We start from the raw sequence: 20,024 nt of genomic DNA on the forward strand, positions 1-20,024 counted from the left end.
ACACATGCCTGTAACAGATGCTGCAGTTGCACACATAGCAATGGCTCACGGGTGCGCATTGCCCATGTCTGCACACCAACCTGCATAATTTGTGCCAGCATTTATCATGATAGGAATCTCACACAACCCTAATCGGGCCACACATGGCACCATGGATTGTGTGGGGTTGCCAGCTCCCACAAGTGGGGATGCTGGCCCAAGTGAGGGATTGGAGTAGTGCCGGATCTATGCAGCCAATGATAATAGTCTGTCATTCTATGCTCTTTCCAAACCCCACTGTGCAGATGGATCTCGGTTTGCTCGATCTGGAGCTGGCCATGCTGGTGGCAGCAGGGGCAGAGGAGGAGGAGGAGGCAGCGACTCAGGAGGTGGCAGGCGTGGAGAGACCACCGCAAGAGCAGCCACCACCAGACCCTCAGGAGGACAGGGGGCTGCCGCTGAGGGCCAGGAGGTGGGTGAGCTGATTCCCGAAAGGGTGCACAGAAGGCGGAAGGTGCCGAGGCCAAGGAGATCTAGGCCCCGCAATTCCTTCAAGGCCCTCTCGGAGCAGATGTGCCATCGCCAGTTGTGCCTGTCCAAGACCACGGTGCGTCACGTTTGTGAGGTGCCCTCACACCTGGCACCTCAGGGGAGCAGTGGCCCCCCCGCTCCCTGTGGACGTGAAGGTGACGGCAGCCCTCAATTTCTATGCCTCCGGGTCATTCCAGGCTCCCAGGGGCGACCTAGCTGGGATCTCCCAGGCCTCCATGCACAGATGTGTGCGGCAGTTCATTAATTTCGATGTGGGCTGTGCACAGCAGGAGGCCTGGGCTCTCGGCTTTACATCCATCGCCGGGATTCTGAATGTGCAGGATGCGGTGATGGCACGTACATCGCCTCCCATGCAGGGCCGCAGCAATTTTTGAACCGGAAGGGGTTCCACTCCCTGAACATCCAAATTGTCTGCGACCATCGGCTGAAGATCTTGCAGGTCGATGCATGCTACCCAGGGAGTGTCCATGACAGCTTTGTGATCTGGCAGTCGGACATCCCTGGGCTCTTTGAAGACCAGCCCAGGCTCCCAGGATGGCTACTGGGTGACAAGGGTTACCTGTCACCTGATGACAGCCATGCGGAGGTCCCAGACCGAGGCAAAGACCCGCTACAACAAGGCCCATGCAGCCACCCGGTCCGTCGTTGAGCAGTGCATCGGCCTGCTGAAGATGCGGTTCTGCTGCTTGGGGCGCTCTGGGGGAGCCCTCCAGTATGCCCCTGTGCATGCTTCACGCATCATTATCCTTTACTGCGCTCTGCACAACATCGCCCAGCAGAGGAGAGACCAGCTGGAGCAGGAGGAGGAGGAGCAGCAGTGAGGGGGCGAGGTGGGCACCCCACCATATGAAGAGCCGGAGGAAAGACGGCGGGCGGCAATGGCAGGTGTCCTGCAAGGAAAGGCAGCGAGGAACGCCTTGATTGCAGCCCGCTTCACCTAGCTGGTGCTGTGCAATGATGGGGGTGCAACCAACACACATCCACCACACCCCAGGAGCAAGTGCAGTCGCTATTCCCCCACCAAACCAACCTGGGCCCTCAAACCACCACATCACCCTTCCCCTGCTCCTGTCATCCCACCATCCCATCCCCCATAAACATCCGACCCTATTAATGGGCCTTGGCTGGCAATGGTTGTGAGTTTTCGTTGAAGGCTGGAGGATGATGACGACTCGCTGTTGTGCACACTGGGATCCTGCCCCTGGTGCAATGCAAGCCTGACTCCTACCTGTGCTCCGAATGCACTCTGCCACCCTTGCCCATGTAGCTGTATGGGTTGGGGACACATGTTTTTTGGCCAAGAGAGGGGGGGGGGCATTTGCACCAAGGGTCTGGTGGATGTTGGGGAAGGCACGCTGAAACATGGGCTGAATCTGCAAGGCTCAACCGACAGTACCTCTATGTTTGGGAGTTGGGAACACTGAGCTGTGGGGGAGATGGGGAATAGAATCAGAGACACATTCGTCACAGCATGATGTGCAATTAACAATTTATTGTGCTCTTAACATAAATGATTACCAAACCCTGACTAATGCTGACCATCACCCGTGCCCTCTAGTGAACTACAACTTTCTAACTTTGTGCTGTCTACTGCTTCTTCTGGGTGCTACCCCAGGATGCACATCGGAGGTAGTGGTGTCCAGCTGTGACGCATGCCCCATTGCTTGTGATGCCCTTGGCGGACGTCCCCTGGGTGGCCGGGACCTGGAGGGTCCTGGCTGACCTGCGGATGGCACTGTTTCAGTGCCACCCTGCTCATCTCGCTGGCCCTGAGATGCCCCGGTGTGAGGAAGGGGGGAATCAGAAGGTCTCTGAACTTCCGGGATCTCCTGGGTGGAAGACATTCAAGCCCTTCCTCCACCCTTGGGGTGCCCAGAGGCCGCGGGGGCACTCCATGGGATGCCAGGGTAGCTGGACTGAGCTCCTGAAGCTCCGGCATCACCTGGCTCTGCCAGTCCTGGAGGCCTAGATGCGTCTGCCCCATTATGTGATCCCTCAGCCCTGGCCCTCTGAGACTCGGCCAAGCTCCGGAGCCCCTCCACCACAGCATTCTGAGAGCAAGCCAGGCTCTGAAACCCCTCAGCAGTAGCCCTCTGAGTCTGAGCTAAGTTGTCGAGGCTCACAGCTATGGCCTGCTGTGTCTTCAGAATGCCAGCAGGAGTCCCAGCCATGGCCAGCAGTGTCTCCCACATGCCCCCAACACTCATGGCCATCGAACGCTGTTCCTCCTGGATGCTGGAAACACACTCGCCCATGGCCCGGAGTGTCTCCAGGATGGCCTGGACCCTGTCACCCATGAGGACAGACTTCTGAGCCAGACTTTCCACTGCGGTCACCATTCTTGCAGTGTTGACCTGGGTCTCACGCTGTGTCAGCACCACCTCCTGCAACAGCACTCTGTTTGACTTCCCTAAACAGCCTTGCAGTCGCAGCATGGTTGCTGACAACCCTTCCACAACTCCCCGGATTGCATCTCCACCAGCCTTGGGAGGAACAAACCCAGAGGCCCAGCAGCTGGCTTGGGGACAGCTGAATCCTGGCCTCCAGAAGATCTCCATGTGCCCAAACCCTCGGATGTGCCGCCTCCACCCGATGTGCATCAGCAGCTGTGATGTGCTCACCAGATCGTGACCCAAAAGCCTCAACACTAAAGGTACCCACCGTGGTGATCGTCTGTGTTGGTGGGTTGTGTGGTACATGCTAGTGACACTTTGGTGGTGCTGCCCTCAGTGCCTCCTTCCGAGGTGTCATCCAAGGCATCATGGGCAGTTTGCTCCAGAGCAGCGGGGGCGGTGGCAACACCCGAAGGGCCGGGCTCCTCTGGGTCCAGAGCTGGAAAAAAGAACACACATTAGGGTGAGGGAGGCAAAACATTCCATGCAGCATCGCACTTATTTAGAGGAGGACCAAGGTTGAGGGTGCGCTTCTGCTCACATGCATGCTGTACGCCGACCTGGCTGTCGGTGACCATTCGGTATGGCCCATCACCCCCTGCCAGCTCCATGGCCGCAGGTCAGGCACACCACCACCAGTCTGTGTCATCTCCTGTGCATTGCAGATTTCTTTTTCCTGTGGGAACATAAGGTGGATAGCAAGCATCAACATATTGTAGTACATGGTGTGCAATGCGTGTCTGTGTCTTGGACGTTGTGCTGACAATTTCAGGGAAAGCGGTCACTACTGAAGGGTGCTCGTTGAGGGGTGAGGGAAAGGGGTTAGATTCTGTTCCTGGGGAAAGGGTCACTTGTTGCATGCCCTTCAGGTGTCTCAGCAAGGTTGGAGATCCGTGCCAAGGATGCGCGGGGTTCCAAGAGGGATGCTCACTCATCCTTGCTGCTCGCAGAAGGTCGTACATTTTTTGTGACACTGCCTATCAGAGTGCGGTGTCAGGTTCCTGGCATTCACCACTTCTGCCACCTCCTCCCACAATGCCGTGGCAGCTGCACTCCCTGGGTTAGGGCACTGGCCAGGGAACAGACGATCACACCTCTCCTCCATGGCATCTAGCAGGTGCTGTTGGTCTGCCTCCGAAAATCTGGGAGCTGGTTTCCGTGCAGTCATCTTCGTGGCATGACTGGCTGTGTGTCCATTCCTGCAGCTTATGTACAGCTCTGACTTACTAGGGGAGTACACACAGTAAGAAGTCTAACAGCACCAGGTTAAAATCCAACAGGTTTATTTGGTAACAAACGCCACTCTGAGTAGCGTTTGCTACCAAATAAACCTGTTGGACTTTAACCTGTTGTTGTTAGACTTCTTACTGTGTTTACCCCAGTCCAATGCCGGCATCTCCACATCATTATTAGGGGAGTGCAGGAGCAGTGAGTGCGGCCAGTCACGGGCCCGTTGACAACAAATACTTGTGAGAGATTTTGAAGGTTGCATTCAGTCGAGTGTCATTCATCCCTTGGGGTGCTGATTGGCTGCCATTCAATAGGCTGTTGTGTCCAGGGCGGGTGCAATGCTCAAGACTCCGTTTCAAGAGAGGGAATGATCATAAGTTGGATTGTGCATGTCAGCACAACGCTAGTTCTCTGCAGGGCAGCAGTGAGGACAGTATGTTCAAGGGATGGAGTGATTGTGTACCCGCATTATTCAGATCCATGGGGGCATGAAGTGAGCGGGCAGCCATGTCTGTGTATGGGGGGGGAAAGACAGCAATGAGGCCAGCGCTGTCTCTGTGGGGGTGTTGTGGGGGCCAGCGATGTCTCTGGGGGGGTGTTGTGGGGGCCAGCGATGAGGCCAGCAATGTGTGTGGGGTTTGGATGGCAGTGATCTGGCTGCTGGGAGGTCTTTTCAGCGATCTCCCAGCGGTGTGCGCATGCGCGGGTTCCCCTCATCCTGCCGATTTCAGGCTCTTTGGCACGAATGGGCCCTGCCAGAAGGATGTGGAGGCTTTGGAGAGGGTACAGAAAAGATTTACCAGGATGTTGCCTGGTATGGAGGGCATTAGCTATGAGGAGAGATTGGAGAAACTTGGTTTGTTCTCACTGGAGCAACAGAGGTTGAGGGGAGACCTGATAGAAGTCTACATGATTATGAGAGGGCATGGACAGAGTGGATAGTCAGAAGCTTTTTCCCAGGGTGGGAGAATCAATTACTAGGGGGCATAGGTTTAAGGTGCGAGGGGCAAGTTTTAAAAGAGATGTACGAGGCAGATTTTTTACAGAGAGTGGTGGGTGCCTGGACCTCGTTGCCAGGGGAGGTAGTGGAAGCGGATACGGTAGTGACTTTTAAGGGGTGTCTTGACAAGTACATGAATGAGATGGGAATAGAGGGATATGGTCCCCGGAAGCGTTGGGGGATTTAGTGCAGTCGGGCAGCATGGTCGGTGCAGGCTTGGAGGGCCGAAGGGCCTGTTCCTGTGCTGTAATTTTCTTTGTTCTTTATATTCACGGCTGGGACCTCTGCAGTGCACAGAGTGCGGAGATTCGGAAGAGAAGCTGAACTGAGAAAACAGTCGGGATTTAGAACAGTTCTCCCACCAATTCAGCACTTTTGGGAGAATCGCGGCCTAACTTTCTAACATTCAACGTCATACGAAATGGATAAGCTGCCAGTTCTATCTACAACTCTTAAATCAACTCTTTTTGATGGATCTACAATCCACAGATCTACTACTTTGGCTTTCCCCCCCCAAAAACTATTCCTATTCTTCAGTCTGCTTGTTGCAGTTGCCAAAATCATAACAACATCATCAATTACAATGGACACTTTGTCCCGAGTCTCTAATATTCTTCTCTTCAGCTAGCTGCTGGAAGAAAGCCCATATCTAGGCTTAATTAATTAATTGTACTGTCCAATTTCCCCCAATAATCTATTTAAATTCCTCTGCACTTCTGGGCAGTTATTGACATTTGGATATTATGGATGGCAGAAAAGATCTTAAAGTAAGGGAACACTTAGGAAGCAGTGATCATAATATGGTAGAATTCAGTCTGCAATTTGAAAGAAGGAAGGCAGAATCAGATGTGAAGGTTCTACAGTTAAATAAAGGTAATTACAGGCGCATGAGGGAGGAACTGACAAAAATCGACTGGAAGCAGAGCCTAATGGGAAAGACAGTAGAACAGCAATGGCAGGAGTTTCTGGGAGTAATTGAGGACACAGTGCAGAGGTTCATCCCAAACAAAAGAAAGGTTATCAGAGGGGGGATTAGGCAGCCATGGCTGACAAAGGAAGTCAGGGAATGCATCAAGGCAAAAGAGAGAGCCTATAATGTGGCAAAGAGTAGTGGGAAGTCAGAAGATTGGGAAGGCTATAAAAACAAACAGAGGATAACAAAGAGAGAAATAAGGAAGGAGAGGATCAAATATGAAGGTAGGCTAGCCAGTAACATTAGGAATGATAGTAAAAGTTTCTTTAAATACATTAAAAACAAACGGGAGGCAAAAGTAGACATTGGGCCGCTCCAAAATGACGCTGGTAATCTAGTGATGGGAGACAAGGAAATAGCTGAGGAACTTAATAAGTACTTTGCGTCAGTCTTCACAGTAGAAGACATGAGTAATATCCCAACAATTCAGGAAAGTCAGGGGGCAGAGTTGAATATGGTTGCCATCACAAAGGAGAAAGTGCTAGAGAAACTAAAAGGTCTGAAAATTGATAAATCTCCGGGCCCAGATGGGCTACATCCTAGAGTTCTAAAGGAGATAGCTGAAGAAATAGTGGAGGCGTTAGTTATGATCTTTCAAAAGTCACTGGAGTCAGGGAAAGTCCCAGAGGATTGGAAAATCGCTGTTGTAACCCCACTGTTCAAGAAGGGAACAAGAAAAAAGATGGAAAATTATAGGCCAATTAGCCTAACCTCAGTTGTTGGCAAAATTCTAGAATCCATCGTTAAGGATGAGATTTCTAAATTCTTGGAAGTGCAGGGTCGGATTAAGACAAGTCAGCATGGATTTAGTAAGGGGAGGTCGTGCCTGACAAACCTGTTAGAGTTCTTTGAAGAGATAACAAATAGGTTAGACCAAGGAGAGCCAATGGATGTTATCTATCTTGACTTCCAAAAGGCCTTTGACAAGGTGCCTCACGGGAGACTGCTGAGTAAAATAAGGGCCCATGGTATTCGAGGCAAGGTACTAACATGGATTGACGATTGGCTGTCAGACAGAAGGCAGAGAGTTGGGATAAAAGGTTCTTTCTCAGAATGGCAACCGGTGACAAGTGGTGTCCCGCAGGGTTCAGTGTTGGGGCCACAGCTGTTCTCTTTATATATTAACGATCTAGATGACGGGACTGGGAGCATTCTGGCCAAGTTTGCCGATGATACAAAGATAGGTGGAGGGGCAGGTAGTATTGAGGAGGTGGGGAGGCTGCAGAAAGATTTAGACAGTTTAGGAGAGTGGTCCAAGAAGTGGCTGATGAAATTCAACGTGGGCAAGTGCGAGGTCGTACACTTTGGAAAAAAGAATAGAGGCATGGACTATTTTCTAAACGGTGACAAAATTCATAATGCTAAAGTGCAAAGGGACTTGGGAGTCCTAGTCCAGGATTCTCTAAAGGTAAACTTGCAGGTTGAGTCCGTAATTAAGAAAGCAAATGTAATGTTGTCATTTATCTCAAGAGGCTTGGAATACAAAAGCAGGGATGTACTTCTGAGGCTTTATAAAGCACTGGTTAGGCCCCATTTGGAGTACTGTGAGCAATTTTGGGCCCCACACCTCAGGAAGGACATACTGGCACTGGAGCGGGTCCAGCGGAGATTCACACGGATGATCCCAGGAATGGTAGGCCTGACATACGATGAACGTCTGAGGATCGTGGGATTATATTCATTGGAGTTTAGGAGGTTGAGGGGAGATCTGATAGAAACTTACAAGATAATGAACGGCTTAGATAGGATGGACGTAGGGAAGTTGTTTCCATTAACAGGGGAGACTAGGACGCGGGGGCACAGCCTTAGAATAAAAGGGAGTCACTTTAGAACAGAGATGAGGAGAAATTTCTTCAGCCAGAGAGTGGTGGGTCTGTGGAATTCATTGCCACAGAGGGCTGTGGAGGCCGAGACGTTGAGCGTCTTCAAGACAGAAATTGATAAATTCTTGATTTCTCGAGGAATTAAGGGCTATGGGGAGAGAGCGGGTAAATGGAGTTGAAATCAACCATGATTGAATGGTGGAGTGGACCCGATGGGCCGAATGGCCTTACTTCCGCTCCTATGTCTTATGCTCTTATGCTCTTAAAATGACAGCTATGGGCAACACAAAAATGGCTACTGCATTCTCCAGGATCAGATCACTCTGAAGTTATGTGCAAGCAGGAAATGGTTCTCAGTCTTCCCCACTGGCATGGTATGGGGTAAAGATCTCCTTAGATGATACGGAATTTAAAATGCCTGCAGTGAATTTAAGGAACCAACATCAATTTCATTGCTCAGAAAAAACAAACTTAATTGATAATGAAATTTACATTTTTAAAAAGGAAATGAGAACAAGACAAAACAATGAAATAAGAACCACTAGGTCTTTGCAATTTTGCTAGTAGCTCTGACGTACACACCAGAGATCCTCCTCAAACAGATGGAATGCTACCTGAAGTGCGTGGGACAAACCAGACACATCACTGGCTCTAGCAATGTCACCAATGTTAGAACTGGGATGGGAGGAGTGCAGTTGATCTCGCTGCACTACTTCACAAGTATATTAATGATTTGGATGAGAATATAGGAGGCTTGGTTAGTAAGTTTGCAGATGACACCAAGATTGGTGGCATAGTGGACAGTGAAGAGCGTTATCTCAGATTGCAACAGGATCTTGATCAATTGGGCCAGTGGGCTGACGAATGGCAAGATGGAGTTTAATTTAGATAAATGCGAGGTGATGCATTTGGTAGATTGAACCAGGGCAGGACTTACTCAGTTAATGGTAGGGCATTAGAAAGAGTTACAGAACAAAGAGATCTAGGAGTACATGTTCATAGCTCCTTGAAAGTGGAGTCACAGGTGGACAGAGTGGTGAAGAAGGCATTCAGCATGCTTGGTTTCATCGGTCAGAACATTGAATACAGGAGTTGGGGCGTCTTGTTGAAGTTGTACAAGACATTGGTAAGGCCACACTTGGAATACTGTGTACAGTTCTGGTCACCCTATTATAGAAAGAATATTATTAAACTAGAAAGAGTACAGAAAAGATTTACTAGGATGCTACCAGGACTTGATGGTTTGAGTTATAAGGAGAGGCTGGATAGACTGGGACTTTTTTCTCTGGAGCGTAGAAAGCTGAGGGGTGATCTTATAGAGGTCTATAAAATAATGAGGGGCACAGATCAGCTAGACAGTCAATATGGTTTCCCAAAGGTAAGGGAGTCAAAAACCAGAGGGCATAGGTTTAAGGTGAGAGGGGAGAGATACAAAGGTGTCCAGAGGGGCAATTTTTTCACACAGAGGGTAGTGAGTGTCTGGAACAAGCTGCCAGAGGTAGTAATAGAGGCGGGTACAATTTTGTCTTTTAAAAAGCATTTAGACAGTTACATGGGTAAAATGGGTATAGAAGGATATGGGCCAAATGTGGGCAATTGGGATTAGCTTAGGGGTTTTAAATAAAAGGGCAGCATGGACAAGTTGGGCCAAAGGGCCTGTTTTCATGCTGCAAACCTCTATCAACATTCATAGAATCCCTACAGTGCAGAAGGAGGCCATTTGACCCATCAAGTCTGCACCAACAACAATCCCAGCCAGGCCTTATCTCCATAACCCTATGCATTTACCCTGCTTATCCCTGAGACACTAAAGGGCAATTTAGCATGGCCAATCAACCTAACCCACACATCTTTGGAGTATGGGATGGCACGGTGGCATAGTGATTAGCACTGCTGTCTCACAGAGCCAGGGGCCCGAATTCAATCCCAGCCTTAGGAACTGTCTGTACGGAATTTGAACGTTCGTCCCGTGTCTGCATGGGTTTCCTCCACGCACTCCAGTTTCCTCCCCACAGTTCAAAGATGTGCAGGTTACGTGGATTGGCCATGCTAAATCGACCCTTAGTGTCGGGGGATTAGCAAGGTAAATTCCTGGGATTACAGGGATAGGGCCTAGGTGGGTTTGTTGTCAGTGCAGGCCTGATGGCGAATGGCCTCGTTCTGCACTGTAGGAGTCTATGATTCTATGAAACCAGAGCACTCGGAGGAAACCCATGCAGACACAGGGAAAATGTGCATACTCCACACAGTCACCCGAGGTTGGAATTGAACCTGGGTACCTGGCGCTGTGAGGCAGCAGTGCTAACCCTTGTTTAATTCACTCACAAAAATGGCCAATTATTTACCTCCGCTACTATTTGACCCAGAATAAAACAGACTTTAACCAGGCTTCTTTCACCAAATTCAGAATGATTGGTTTATTATAAAAAAAATTTTTTTTTTTAAAAGTTGCAAGGACTGATTAACACACAACTGTAATCTGGACGTATGACCAACAAGCACTTTTAAAATACCCCAACACACACAAAGGACAAACAGGTAGGTTGCGCAGTTAAAGTTAATACTGTTGATCTAGTGCTCCATGGTGTGAGGCAAATTGCCAGTCCCAATTTATACCAGGAGGTTCTCACCAATGGTGCTTCAGCATGGAGGAAAATAGAGCCAGATGAATTGTTCCGGTGGTTTCCAAAGATAGACAAGTTCTTCTGAGATGAAGATTTCTCGCATTCAATGCACATCATGGTTCCCTTTTCCAAATATCATAGAACATAGAACAGTACAGCACAGAACAGGCCCTTCGGCCCATGATGTTGTGCCGAGCTTTATCTGAAACCAAGATCAAGCTATCCCACTCCCTATCATCCTGGTGTGCTCCATGTGCCTATCCAATAACCGCTTAAATGTTCCTAAAGTGTCTGACTCCACTATCACTGCAGGCAGTCCATTCCACACCCCAACCACTCTCTGCGTAAAGAACCTACCTCTGATATCCTTCCTATATCTCCCACCATGAACCCTATAGTTATGCCCCCTTGTAATAGCTCCATCCACCCGAGGAAATAGTCTTTGAACGTTCACTCTATCTATCTCCTTCATCAATTTATAAACCTCTATTAAGTCTCCCCTCAGCCTCCTCCGCTCCAGAGAGAACAGCCCTAGCTCCCTCAACCTTTCCTCATAAGACCTACCCTCCAAACCAGGCAGCATCCTGGTAAATCTCCTCTACACTCTTTCCAGCGCTTCCACATCCTTCTTATAGTGAGGTGGCCAGAACTGCACACAATATTCCAAATGTGGTCTCACCAAGGTCCTGTACAGTTGCAGCATAACCCCACGGCTCTTAAACTCCAACTCCCTGTTAATAAAAGTTAACACACTATAGGCCTTCTTCACAGCTCTATCCACTTGAGTGGCAACCTTTAGAGATCTGTGGATATGGACCCTAAGATCTCTCTGTTCCTCCACAGTCTTCAGAACCTTACCTTTGACCCTGTAATCCACATTTAAATTAGTCCTACCAAAATGAATCACCTCACATTTATCAGGGTTAAACTCCATTTGCCATTTTTCAGCCCAGCTTTGCATCCTATCCATGTCTCTTTGCAGCCGACAACAGCCCTCCACCTCATCCACTACTCCACCAATCTTGGTGTCATCAGCAAATTTACTGATCCACCCTTCAGCCCCCTCCTCTAAGTCATTAATAAAAATCACAAAGAGCAGAGGACCAAGCACTGATCCCTGTGGCACTCTGCTAGCAACCTGCCTCCAGTCTGAAAATTTTCCATCCACCACCACCCTCTGTCTTCGATCAGATAGCCAGTTACCTATCCAATCGGCCAACTTTCCCTCTATCCCACACCTCCTTATTTTCATCATAAGCCGACCATGGGGGACCTTATCATATTTGCATGGACCTCCTTTCCCAAGATTCACATGCACCATGACTCTTTCAATTCTCACTTCACATCTGTTCCCTCACCTTTGTAACATTTCCCACCTGTTGACCGCTGGAAAGCACAAAATGCCATGAAAAGTGTAGGCGTTTTAAGCTGCCTCTATCCTTCTTGCGTGGTCAGCATGTAGTGCTCAAAAGTATGCACCAGATAGGCATCTGGCATGTTACAAGAAAGGGGTAATGGAATTCATTGAGGGGAAGTGTTGCCGATCAGGAACAGAGAAATAACATGACCCACGTAACTGTAGGCATTTCTTATCTTGTCTTCTTTTCCTTCTCTTACTGCAGCTGCAGTCAATCTTTATTAAATTGAATTCTTGTTCCTCTAGAATCCTTTAGAATTTCCCTGCCAATGATACATTATAACCATAAGACCATAAGATATGAGAAGAATTAGGCCATTCGGCCCATCAAGTCTGCTCTGCCATTCAATCATGGTTGATGTGATTCTCATCCCTATTCTCCTGCCTTCTCCCCATAACCCTTGATCCTCTTATTGATCAAGAACCTATCTATCTCTGTCTTAAAGACAATCAATGACCTAGCCTCCACAGCGCTCTGTGGCAGTGAGTTCCACAGATTCACCATCCTCTGGCTGAAGAAATTCCTCATCTCAGTTTTAAAAGAACATCCCTTCACTCTGAGATTGTGCCGTCGAGTTCTCGTCTCTCCCACTGGTGGATACATCCTCCTTACATCCATTCTAGCTCGGCCTCTCAGTGTTCTGTAAGTTTCAATTAGATCCTGATTAATTGGGCGTGATAATTGGTAATCACTGATAATTGGGTGGCACGGTAGCACAGTGGTTAGCACTGCTGCTTCACAGCTCCAGGGACCTGGGTTCGATTCCCGTCTTGGGTCACTGTCTGTGTGGAGTTTGCACGTTCTCCTCGTGTCTGCGTGGGTTTCCTCCGGGTGCTCCGGTTTCCTCCCACAGTCCAAAGATGTGCAGGTTAGGTTGATTGGCCATGCTAAAATTGCCCCTTAGTGTCTCGAGATGCGTAGGTTAGAGGGATTAGTGGGTAAATATGTAGGGATATGGGGGTAGGGCCTGGGTGGGATTGTGGTCGGTGCGGACTCGATGGGCCGAATGGCCTCTTTTTGTGCTGTAGGGATTCTATGATCCCCCCTCATCCTTCTAAATTCCATCGAGTATAGACCCAGGCTCCTCAGCCGCTCTTCATATGACAAAACCCTTCATTCCTGGGATCATTCTTATAAACCTCCTCTGGACCTGCTCCAAGGCAGCACATCCTTCCTTAGGTATGGGGCCGAAAACTGCTCACAATATTCCAAATGGGGTCTGACCAAATGGGGTCTTATACAGCCTCAGCAGTACATCCCTGCTCTTGTATTCTAGCCCTCTAGAAATGAATGCTAACATTGAATTTGCCTTCCTGCCAACTGAACCTGCATGTTAACCTTAAGAGAGTCCTGAACCAGGACTCCCAAGTCCCGTTGTGCTTCAGGTATCCAACGCCTTTCCCCATTTAGAAAATAGTCTATGCCTCTATCCTTCCTACCAAAGTACATAACCTCACACTTTCCCACATTGTATTCCATCTGCCACTTCTTTGCCCACTCTCCTAGCCTGTCCAAGTCTTTTTGCAGCCTCCCCACTTCTTCAGCACTACCTGTTCCACTACATATCTTTGTATTACCCACAAATTTAGCAACCATGCCCTCAGTTCCATCTTCCAGATCATTAATGTATAAAGTGAAAAGTTGTGGTCGCAATAATGACCCCTGTGGAACACCACTAGTCACCGGTTGCCATCCTAAAAAGGACCCCATTATCCCCACTCTCTGCCTTCTGTCTATCAGCCAATCTTCTATCCATGCCAGTACCTTGCCTCGTAAGGCACCTCATCAAAGGCTTTCTGGAAATCCAAATAAATCACGTTCACTGGCTCTCCTTTGTCTAACTTCTTTGTTACCCTCTCAAAGAATTCTAACATTTGTCAGACATGACTTCCCTTTGACGAATAGGGCTGATTCAGCCCTATTTTAACACGTATTTCCAAGTACTCTGCAATTTCATCCTTAATAATGGACTCCAAGATCTTATCCATGACCAAGGTCAGGCTAACTGGTTTATAATTTCCCATCTTCTGTCTCCCTCCCTTCTTAAACAGGGGTGTTCCCTGACTCCAGTGATTCCTGAAAATCGTCACCAATGCCTCCACAATTTCCTCAGCTATCTACTTCAGAACCCTGGGTGATTTGTCCACCTTGAGACCTTTCAGTTTCCCTAGCACCTTCTCCTTAGAGATGGCCATTATATTTACCTCTGCCCGCTGATTGTCTTGAAGTTCTGGCATGTTACTGGTGTCTTCTACTGTGAAGACTGATGCAAAGTACCCATTCATAGAATCTTACAATGCAGATGGAGGCCCATCGAGTCTGCACCGACCACAATCCCACCCAGGCCCTATCCCCATAACCTATACATTTACCCTAACTAACCCCTGACACTAAGGGGAAATTTAGCATGGCCAATCCACCTAACCTGCATATCTTTGGATTGTGAGAGGAAACTGGAGCACCCGGAGGAAACCCACGTAGAGTGACCCAAGCCAGGAATTTGCTAAAAAGTTTACTTTGTCCTGACTTAATCTGAGTTTGTTTATTTGGTTTGACCTAAAAAGAGGGCAGCAGTGCTAACCACTGTGCCACAATGCTGCCCCTCAGTTCTTCTGCCATTTCTCTGTCCCCCATTATTACTCTCCTCTTCTCTGGAGAAATCACAGGGAAGCAAAATTGGATGTGCCAGGCCATTCAACCTCGAGCCCATGGCTTGTAAACTTGCTTATGTCAATTTTTGTTTTCTCCCTCTTTCTATCAATTCCAAGATTCAGCCTCAGGAGATGAATAGTGAGGATTTGGATAATGCTCTGCATGGATCATAGCGCATGAGGAAGCAAGAGAAATTGGAAGTTCAATGAGCTTTCGTACAAGTTCAGGAAGTGGGCTATTGGCTACAAAAAGAACATTACGGCCAGGACTCTACCATAGAATCACAGAATCTTTACAGTGCAGAAGGGGGCCATTCGGCCCATCGAGCCTGCACTGACCACAATCCCACCCAGGCCCTATCCCCATAACCTCACATATTTACCCTGCTAATCCCCCTGACATTAAGGGGCAATTTAGCAGGGCCAATCCACCTAATCTACACATCTTTTGAGTGTGGGAGGAAACTGGAGTACCTGGAGAAAGGAAACCCACACAGACATGGGGAGAACGTGAAAATTCTGCACAGGCAGTCACCCAAGGCCAGAATTGAACCCGGGTCCCTGGCGCTGTGAGGCAGCAGTGCTAACCACTGTGCTACTGTGCCAGCCACGGAAATGGCGCGGGCGAGGGTCCAACAATGGAAATCTCCATTGACCTTGGGCGGGAATTTCCACTCTCGCCTGAACAAGGCTGTAAAATCTCTTTGTGTGTGTAATCGAAATTCAAGACTGAAGGAACAAACATTTTACCAAGCTATTTCTGCCATAACCTCATATTTAGTTTTTTTAAAATTTGGAATTTGTATAACCAGTAAAATTTTATACCGATTTTCTTAAATTATTGAGAATCATAAATAAGCAAGCTGCCCAATAAAACAGAAGAAAAACTGTCAGAAAAAAAATTGAAAATTACACTGTACCTAACATGACAATTTATACTCACTTATGCCTGATCTGAACATGCTTAGCAGAGGAGACAGAACATCAGCCATGAGTGAGGCAGCAGGCCTCCGTTCCACCTCAGCCAGAATGGGGAATCAAACCCACGCTGTTGGCATTATTCTGAACCACATACTAAACCCTAGTTTTTTCCTCATTCTTATCATTCAGTGAAATCAAACACTAATAATCCCAAGAAGTGTACAAAGCTCTTCAAACCAAAGAATATCTATTGTCGGAACTATTCTTTAAATCAGTTCCAATAAAAAAAAACTTCAACCTTAATTGTTCTAAAATATAAATACACACATGCATGGTTTGCATTAAGTTGTGTTAGGTTTAATTTTGTAAATTTAGATTTTGTAATTTCCCAATACATTTCACAACATTTTACTTACACAGGATATGTTTAAAATATGCTTAAGATCTGCATATGAAACAGATATAAGGTAAAAGGAATACTTGATTTGAGTTATTTTCAGTCCAGCTATTCACAGGGATTCAGCTTTGCTTTGTTGCACTATGCTATTCAAAACAAAGTTCCCATTGGATACAGACTGTCTTTCTGAACAGTGGTTTGCAAGGCTCTTGAGAGTAAAATCAGATTTCTCACCTGATCAGAGCACGCTTAATTTTCTAACAAGGGGAAAAAAATCAAGAAACATCTACTGGAGTAATCAGAATTTATTAATTCCTACAACAGCACGGATTAAATTCCCATATCAGCTGTGTTAGCACATGAAGGCTGGCTGCCTAAAGCTCTATGCTTTATGTGGAATAGTGCCTCAGCCAATTGTCTCTAATGGAGAGGGATGCCAATGGTCCTTCATGGACTATGATTAAGTATCAATTAAATAAAATAACAACTTTACATATCTGGTCTTACATCAGTATAGTATGCAATTATGCAAATTAAAATATTAGAATTAAAACTCATTACAAAGTATGGTCTTGGAACAGGAAAAGTTGTGTGAACCATTCATGAAATCGGAAAATGCCTAAGTAAATATGTTTTTCAATGTAGATAATCAAAGTTTAATTTTGATTTCTAGTTTTTAACTTCTAGAAGAGAAATCTAGAAAGATATAAACAATTTTGCTTCCTTTTAAACACCTGGTTTCATACAAAATTATTTTCATTTTCCAATATTTTGAAATATCTAAATTTATGTATTTTACATTTTCCCCAATTCGACTGGATTTCTCTAGATGTTATCCTAATGTTCTACATTAACACATCCAAAGATTTACAGTCCAAAGATGTGCGGGTTAGGTTGATTGGCCATGCTAAAATTGCCCCTTAGTGTCCTGAGATGCATAGGTTAGAGGGATTAGTGGGTAAATGTGTAGGGGGTAGGGACTGGGTGGGATTGTGGTCGGTGCAGACTCGATTGGCCAGATGGCCTCTTTCTGCACTGTAGGGTTTCTATGATTCTATGATCTGGAGAAGCAGTTGAATTCCATCATTACGAAAAGCTCTTACCTGCACTCCCAAGAACCATGCATAATTCACTTCCAAAGTTTCAACGAGTGATTCCATGGTTTTCCGTTTTAAAACAAATTTAAGCATTCTCCAGAAGACCTTTCTTTTCTTTCTGGAGATAGGGTTTGGGTTAACTCATTCAACTTTTGAACTTATTAAAAACCAAAATTTCCAACAAATCGATATAAACACGTCCAAACATACAAGATCACGACTAATAACGCTTCTTAATCTGGACAAACTATTGACATGGAAATGTACAGAAATGTATAACAACTCGATGTTGTATTTATTGCCTGTGATTGAAGCGCTTTTAAACAATAACGCCCGAATTGGAGCCGGCCTCTCCACGCAGGCGCAGTTCCGGCAGCCGTTACCTTGTGCACGCGGCTGCCCCCCGCTCACGGCACAATCACAATCCGCCTCCGCTTTGTTTACTTTTTTAAGTGAATAAATCATGAGGAAAAAATAGATAATACCCGTTATTTCCAATCACCGAATTTTGACTCTACATAGAAATCGGCACAACGAATCTCGTTTGACCCATCCCATTATCAACATTTTTTTGAAAATGTCTTTTAATTTTGCTCACCAATCTGTTTGTGTTTTTTTTGTGAATTAATAATTTTCTGAACACCAGTGGTATATATGTGTGCATGTAGTCCGGTCACGCTGATTTAAAGCGAATGGCAATTCGTCTGGTGTCCGCGGGGATCAAACCAAACTGGCGAGAACTGGAACCAGTGCGTCCCTGCAACGGCTTTTGGCGGGAATACACGGAAAGGCGACGCTCGCAAATTCCACCCCCCGCCCCCCTCATAAACAAATAGATCAACAAAAATAACGTCCAAAGACCATGGGGACGCCAATGTTGGATCTGCTTATTACGGCCGTTAAAATCTAAATCCTACTGTAAATACCGTCAGCAAAGTAAGTTATCCAACTATTCAATACCACTGCTTTCCTCCAACACCACCCCTCACATCGAAGAGTCACGACCAAACAAACGACAACCTCGATTTCGTGTCGAAAATAACCTAATCGCGCAGCACCCCAATAAAAGTTCAAACTGTCACGAACTTCCATTTTATAATTAAAACTAATTCATATTCTGAAAATGTAACCCTGACTGAATTTCGCACCTTTTCATATAATTAAAAGTTGGAACGCGTAATCTCTTCAAACAACTTTTAAATTCAAAACTAAATACACCCAAGACGAAATCCTAGCCTACAATCTGTCACCGCGGCAGCTCCCTTCACACTTGGCGTCGAGGTAAAGCGACGGCGTGGCCATGTTTTGCCGGCACGCCATCCGAGCCTCGCCTACCTCCTAGCCCAAGCAATAATGTCGAAGTGTTTGTTTCTCTTTATCCAAATGTATTAATAGTTCATGTGTATATATATATATATATATATCTGGTTGAGTGAAGGAACCAGCCGTCGCTCTGTCTGCGATTACAATCCGATTATAATCGGATTGTTCAGTGTAACAGACAATCCCTTCTCAAGTGTTTGGTAAACTGCTTCACGGCGATCTTTCTTGGGATAGCTGTGGGGACGCTGCCCAGGTCACTCACCGCTCCTTCGGTGTCCATCTGCACGGACAGGTTGATTTTCAAGGGAGTCACGATTTTACTCAACGCGCAAAAAGCCCGTTGGTTCTGTACTTGGGTTTGTGGGCGACTGGCAGCACCTTAAATTACCGGGTCATACCACATCGAGTCAGTGACCGGGGGCGGCCAAACCCCCACTAGCTCCACTCACAAACCAAACCAATCAAATCCAAGGGGTACTGAGTCCGCCTTAAATATTATTAAATATTCAGTGTCAGTGACGGCTTATTTGTTTCCGAAGAACATTTTAGCACCAAAAAACTTTGTATTCAACCAATAAAATAAACTCTGTGTTTTGCAATTTTCATTTTAGAAAGCTTTACTTTCCTGAAGTCACTACGCAACTGTTGCTGTTGTCAATCATCTCGCAGTTAGTTCAGTATCTATGTAAGTTGGCTAGGTCAATCATGAATATAATGTGCGTCAGAAAATTGGATTTGGGTTTTAGTCACAACGGTTGTGTTGAGAAAGAAAGCTCATACCTACCCGAGGCTACTGACTGCAGTTTGCCTGGAAGGATTCGTTAGTGAGGAGATAGCAATTAACCCGTAGGAGAGGGTGCGTGTGGCTGAACTTTTGCTCTCACATCATCATTCGTGCGGCTTTGACCTCCCTTGCCCAGCATTCCTCTGAAGTATCAGTTGACGGATAAACGCTTCAGTAGGAAACTGAAACTACATCTTACTTATAATGTGTCAAGCTACTTGAAAGCACTTTTATAATGCAGCTTATTTGATTTATTAATTATTGAATGGCGACATGCATCCGACTGGCCTAAATTGTATTAGTCTCCATGGCTAATTTATTTTTGTTTCTTTTTGTTTCAAAATGCAATCTTAGACTGATCATACTGACAGGTATATACACAAATCACGTGAATAAGCAATTGTTCAACAAATTCGTGATCTTTTAGCAGATAGGAGAAAAATCAAATGAACATGGATATATGAGTTGTGTTTTATACAACTTTATAAGCTTAAACTAAATACTTGTAAAACGTATTAAATAAGGAGTTTGTGTTACTAGCTTGCAGGTCAAAAGAATGGAGACAAGTGACAATCATAGATTGTTAATTGAAGAAAATTGCATTTCCAAAAGTTCTGAAATGACTAAAATTTAATCAATTGTGTGGCACAAAATGTGCTGATGAGGCAAAAGTTCATTATTTTACTCATTTGTAGGACGTGGGCATTGCTTACTAGGTTAGCATTTATTGTCCATCCAGAATTGACCTTGGATGGGTGGTAGTGAGACTCCTTCTCTGATCCACAGTAGTCCAGTAAGAAGTTTAACAACACCAGGTTAAAGTCCAACAGGTTTATTTGGTAGCAAAAGCCACACAAGC

General features: G+C 46.4%; 1 protein-coding gene across 3 annotated transcripts in view; it reads right to left on the minus strand.

Annotated features, from left to right (window-relative positions):
* Positions 1 to 19,310, minus strand: part of LOC144503784 (protein boule-like) — a 196,728-nt gene extending 177,418 nt beyond the window's left edge. The window contains exon 1 of one of the 3 annotated variants that reach the window (XM_078228651.1): positions 19,166 to 19,310. Coding sequence is in view for 1 of the 3 variants with exons in the window: in XM_078228650.1 (XP_078084776.1) it covers positions 18,644 to 18,661 (18 nt within the window). In the remaining 2 variants the exon portion in view is untranslated. Of the gene's footprint in view, positions 1 to 18,643; positions 18,752 to 19,165 lie in introns of those variants that run through there. The other 2 variants (XM_078228650.1, XM_078228652.1) reach the window with 2 other exon arrangements.
* Positions 19,311 to 20,024: the final 714 nt, after the last annotated feature.

The sequence above is a fragment of the Mustelus asterias genome, chromosome 14 (genome assembly GCF_964213995.1).
Source record: "Mustelus asterias chromosome 14, sMusAst1.hap1.1, whole genome shotgun sequence".
NCBI classification, from domain to species: Eukaryota; Metazoa; Chordata; class Chondrichthyes; order Carcharhiniformes; family Triakidae; genus Mustelus; species Mustelus asterias.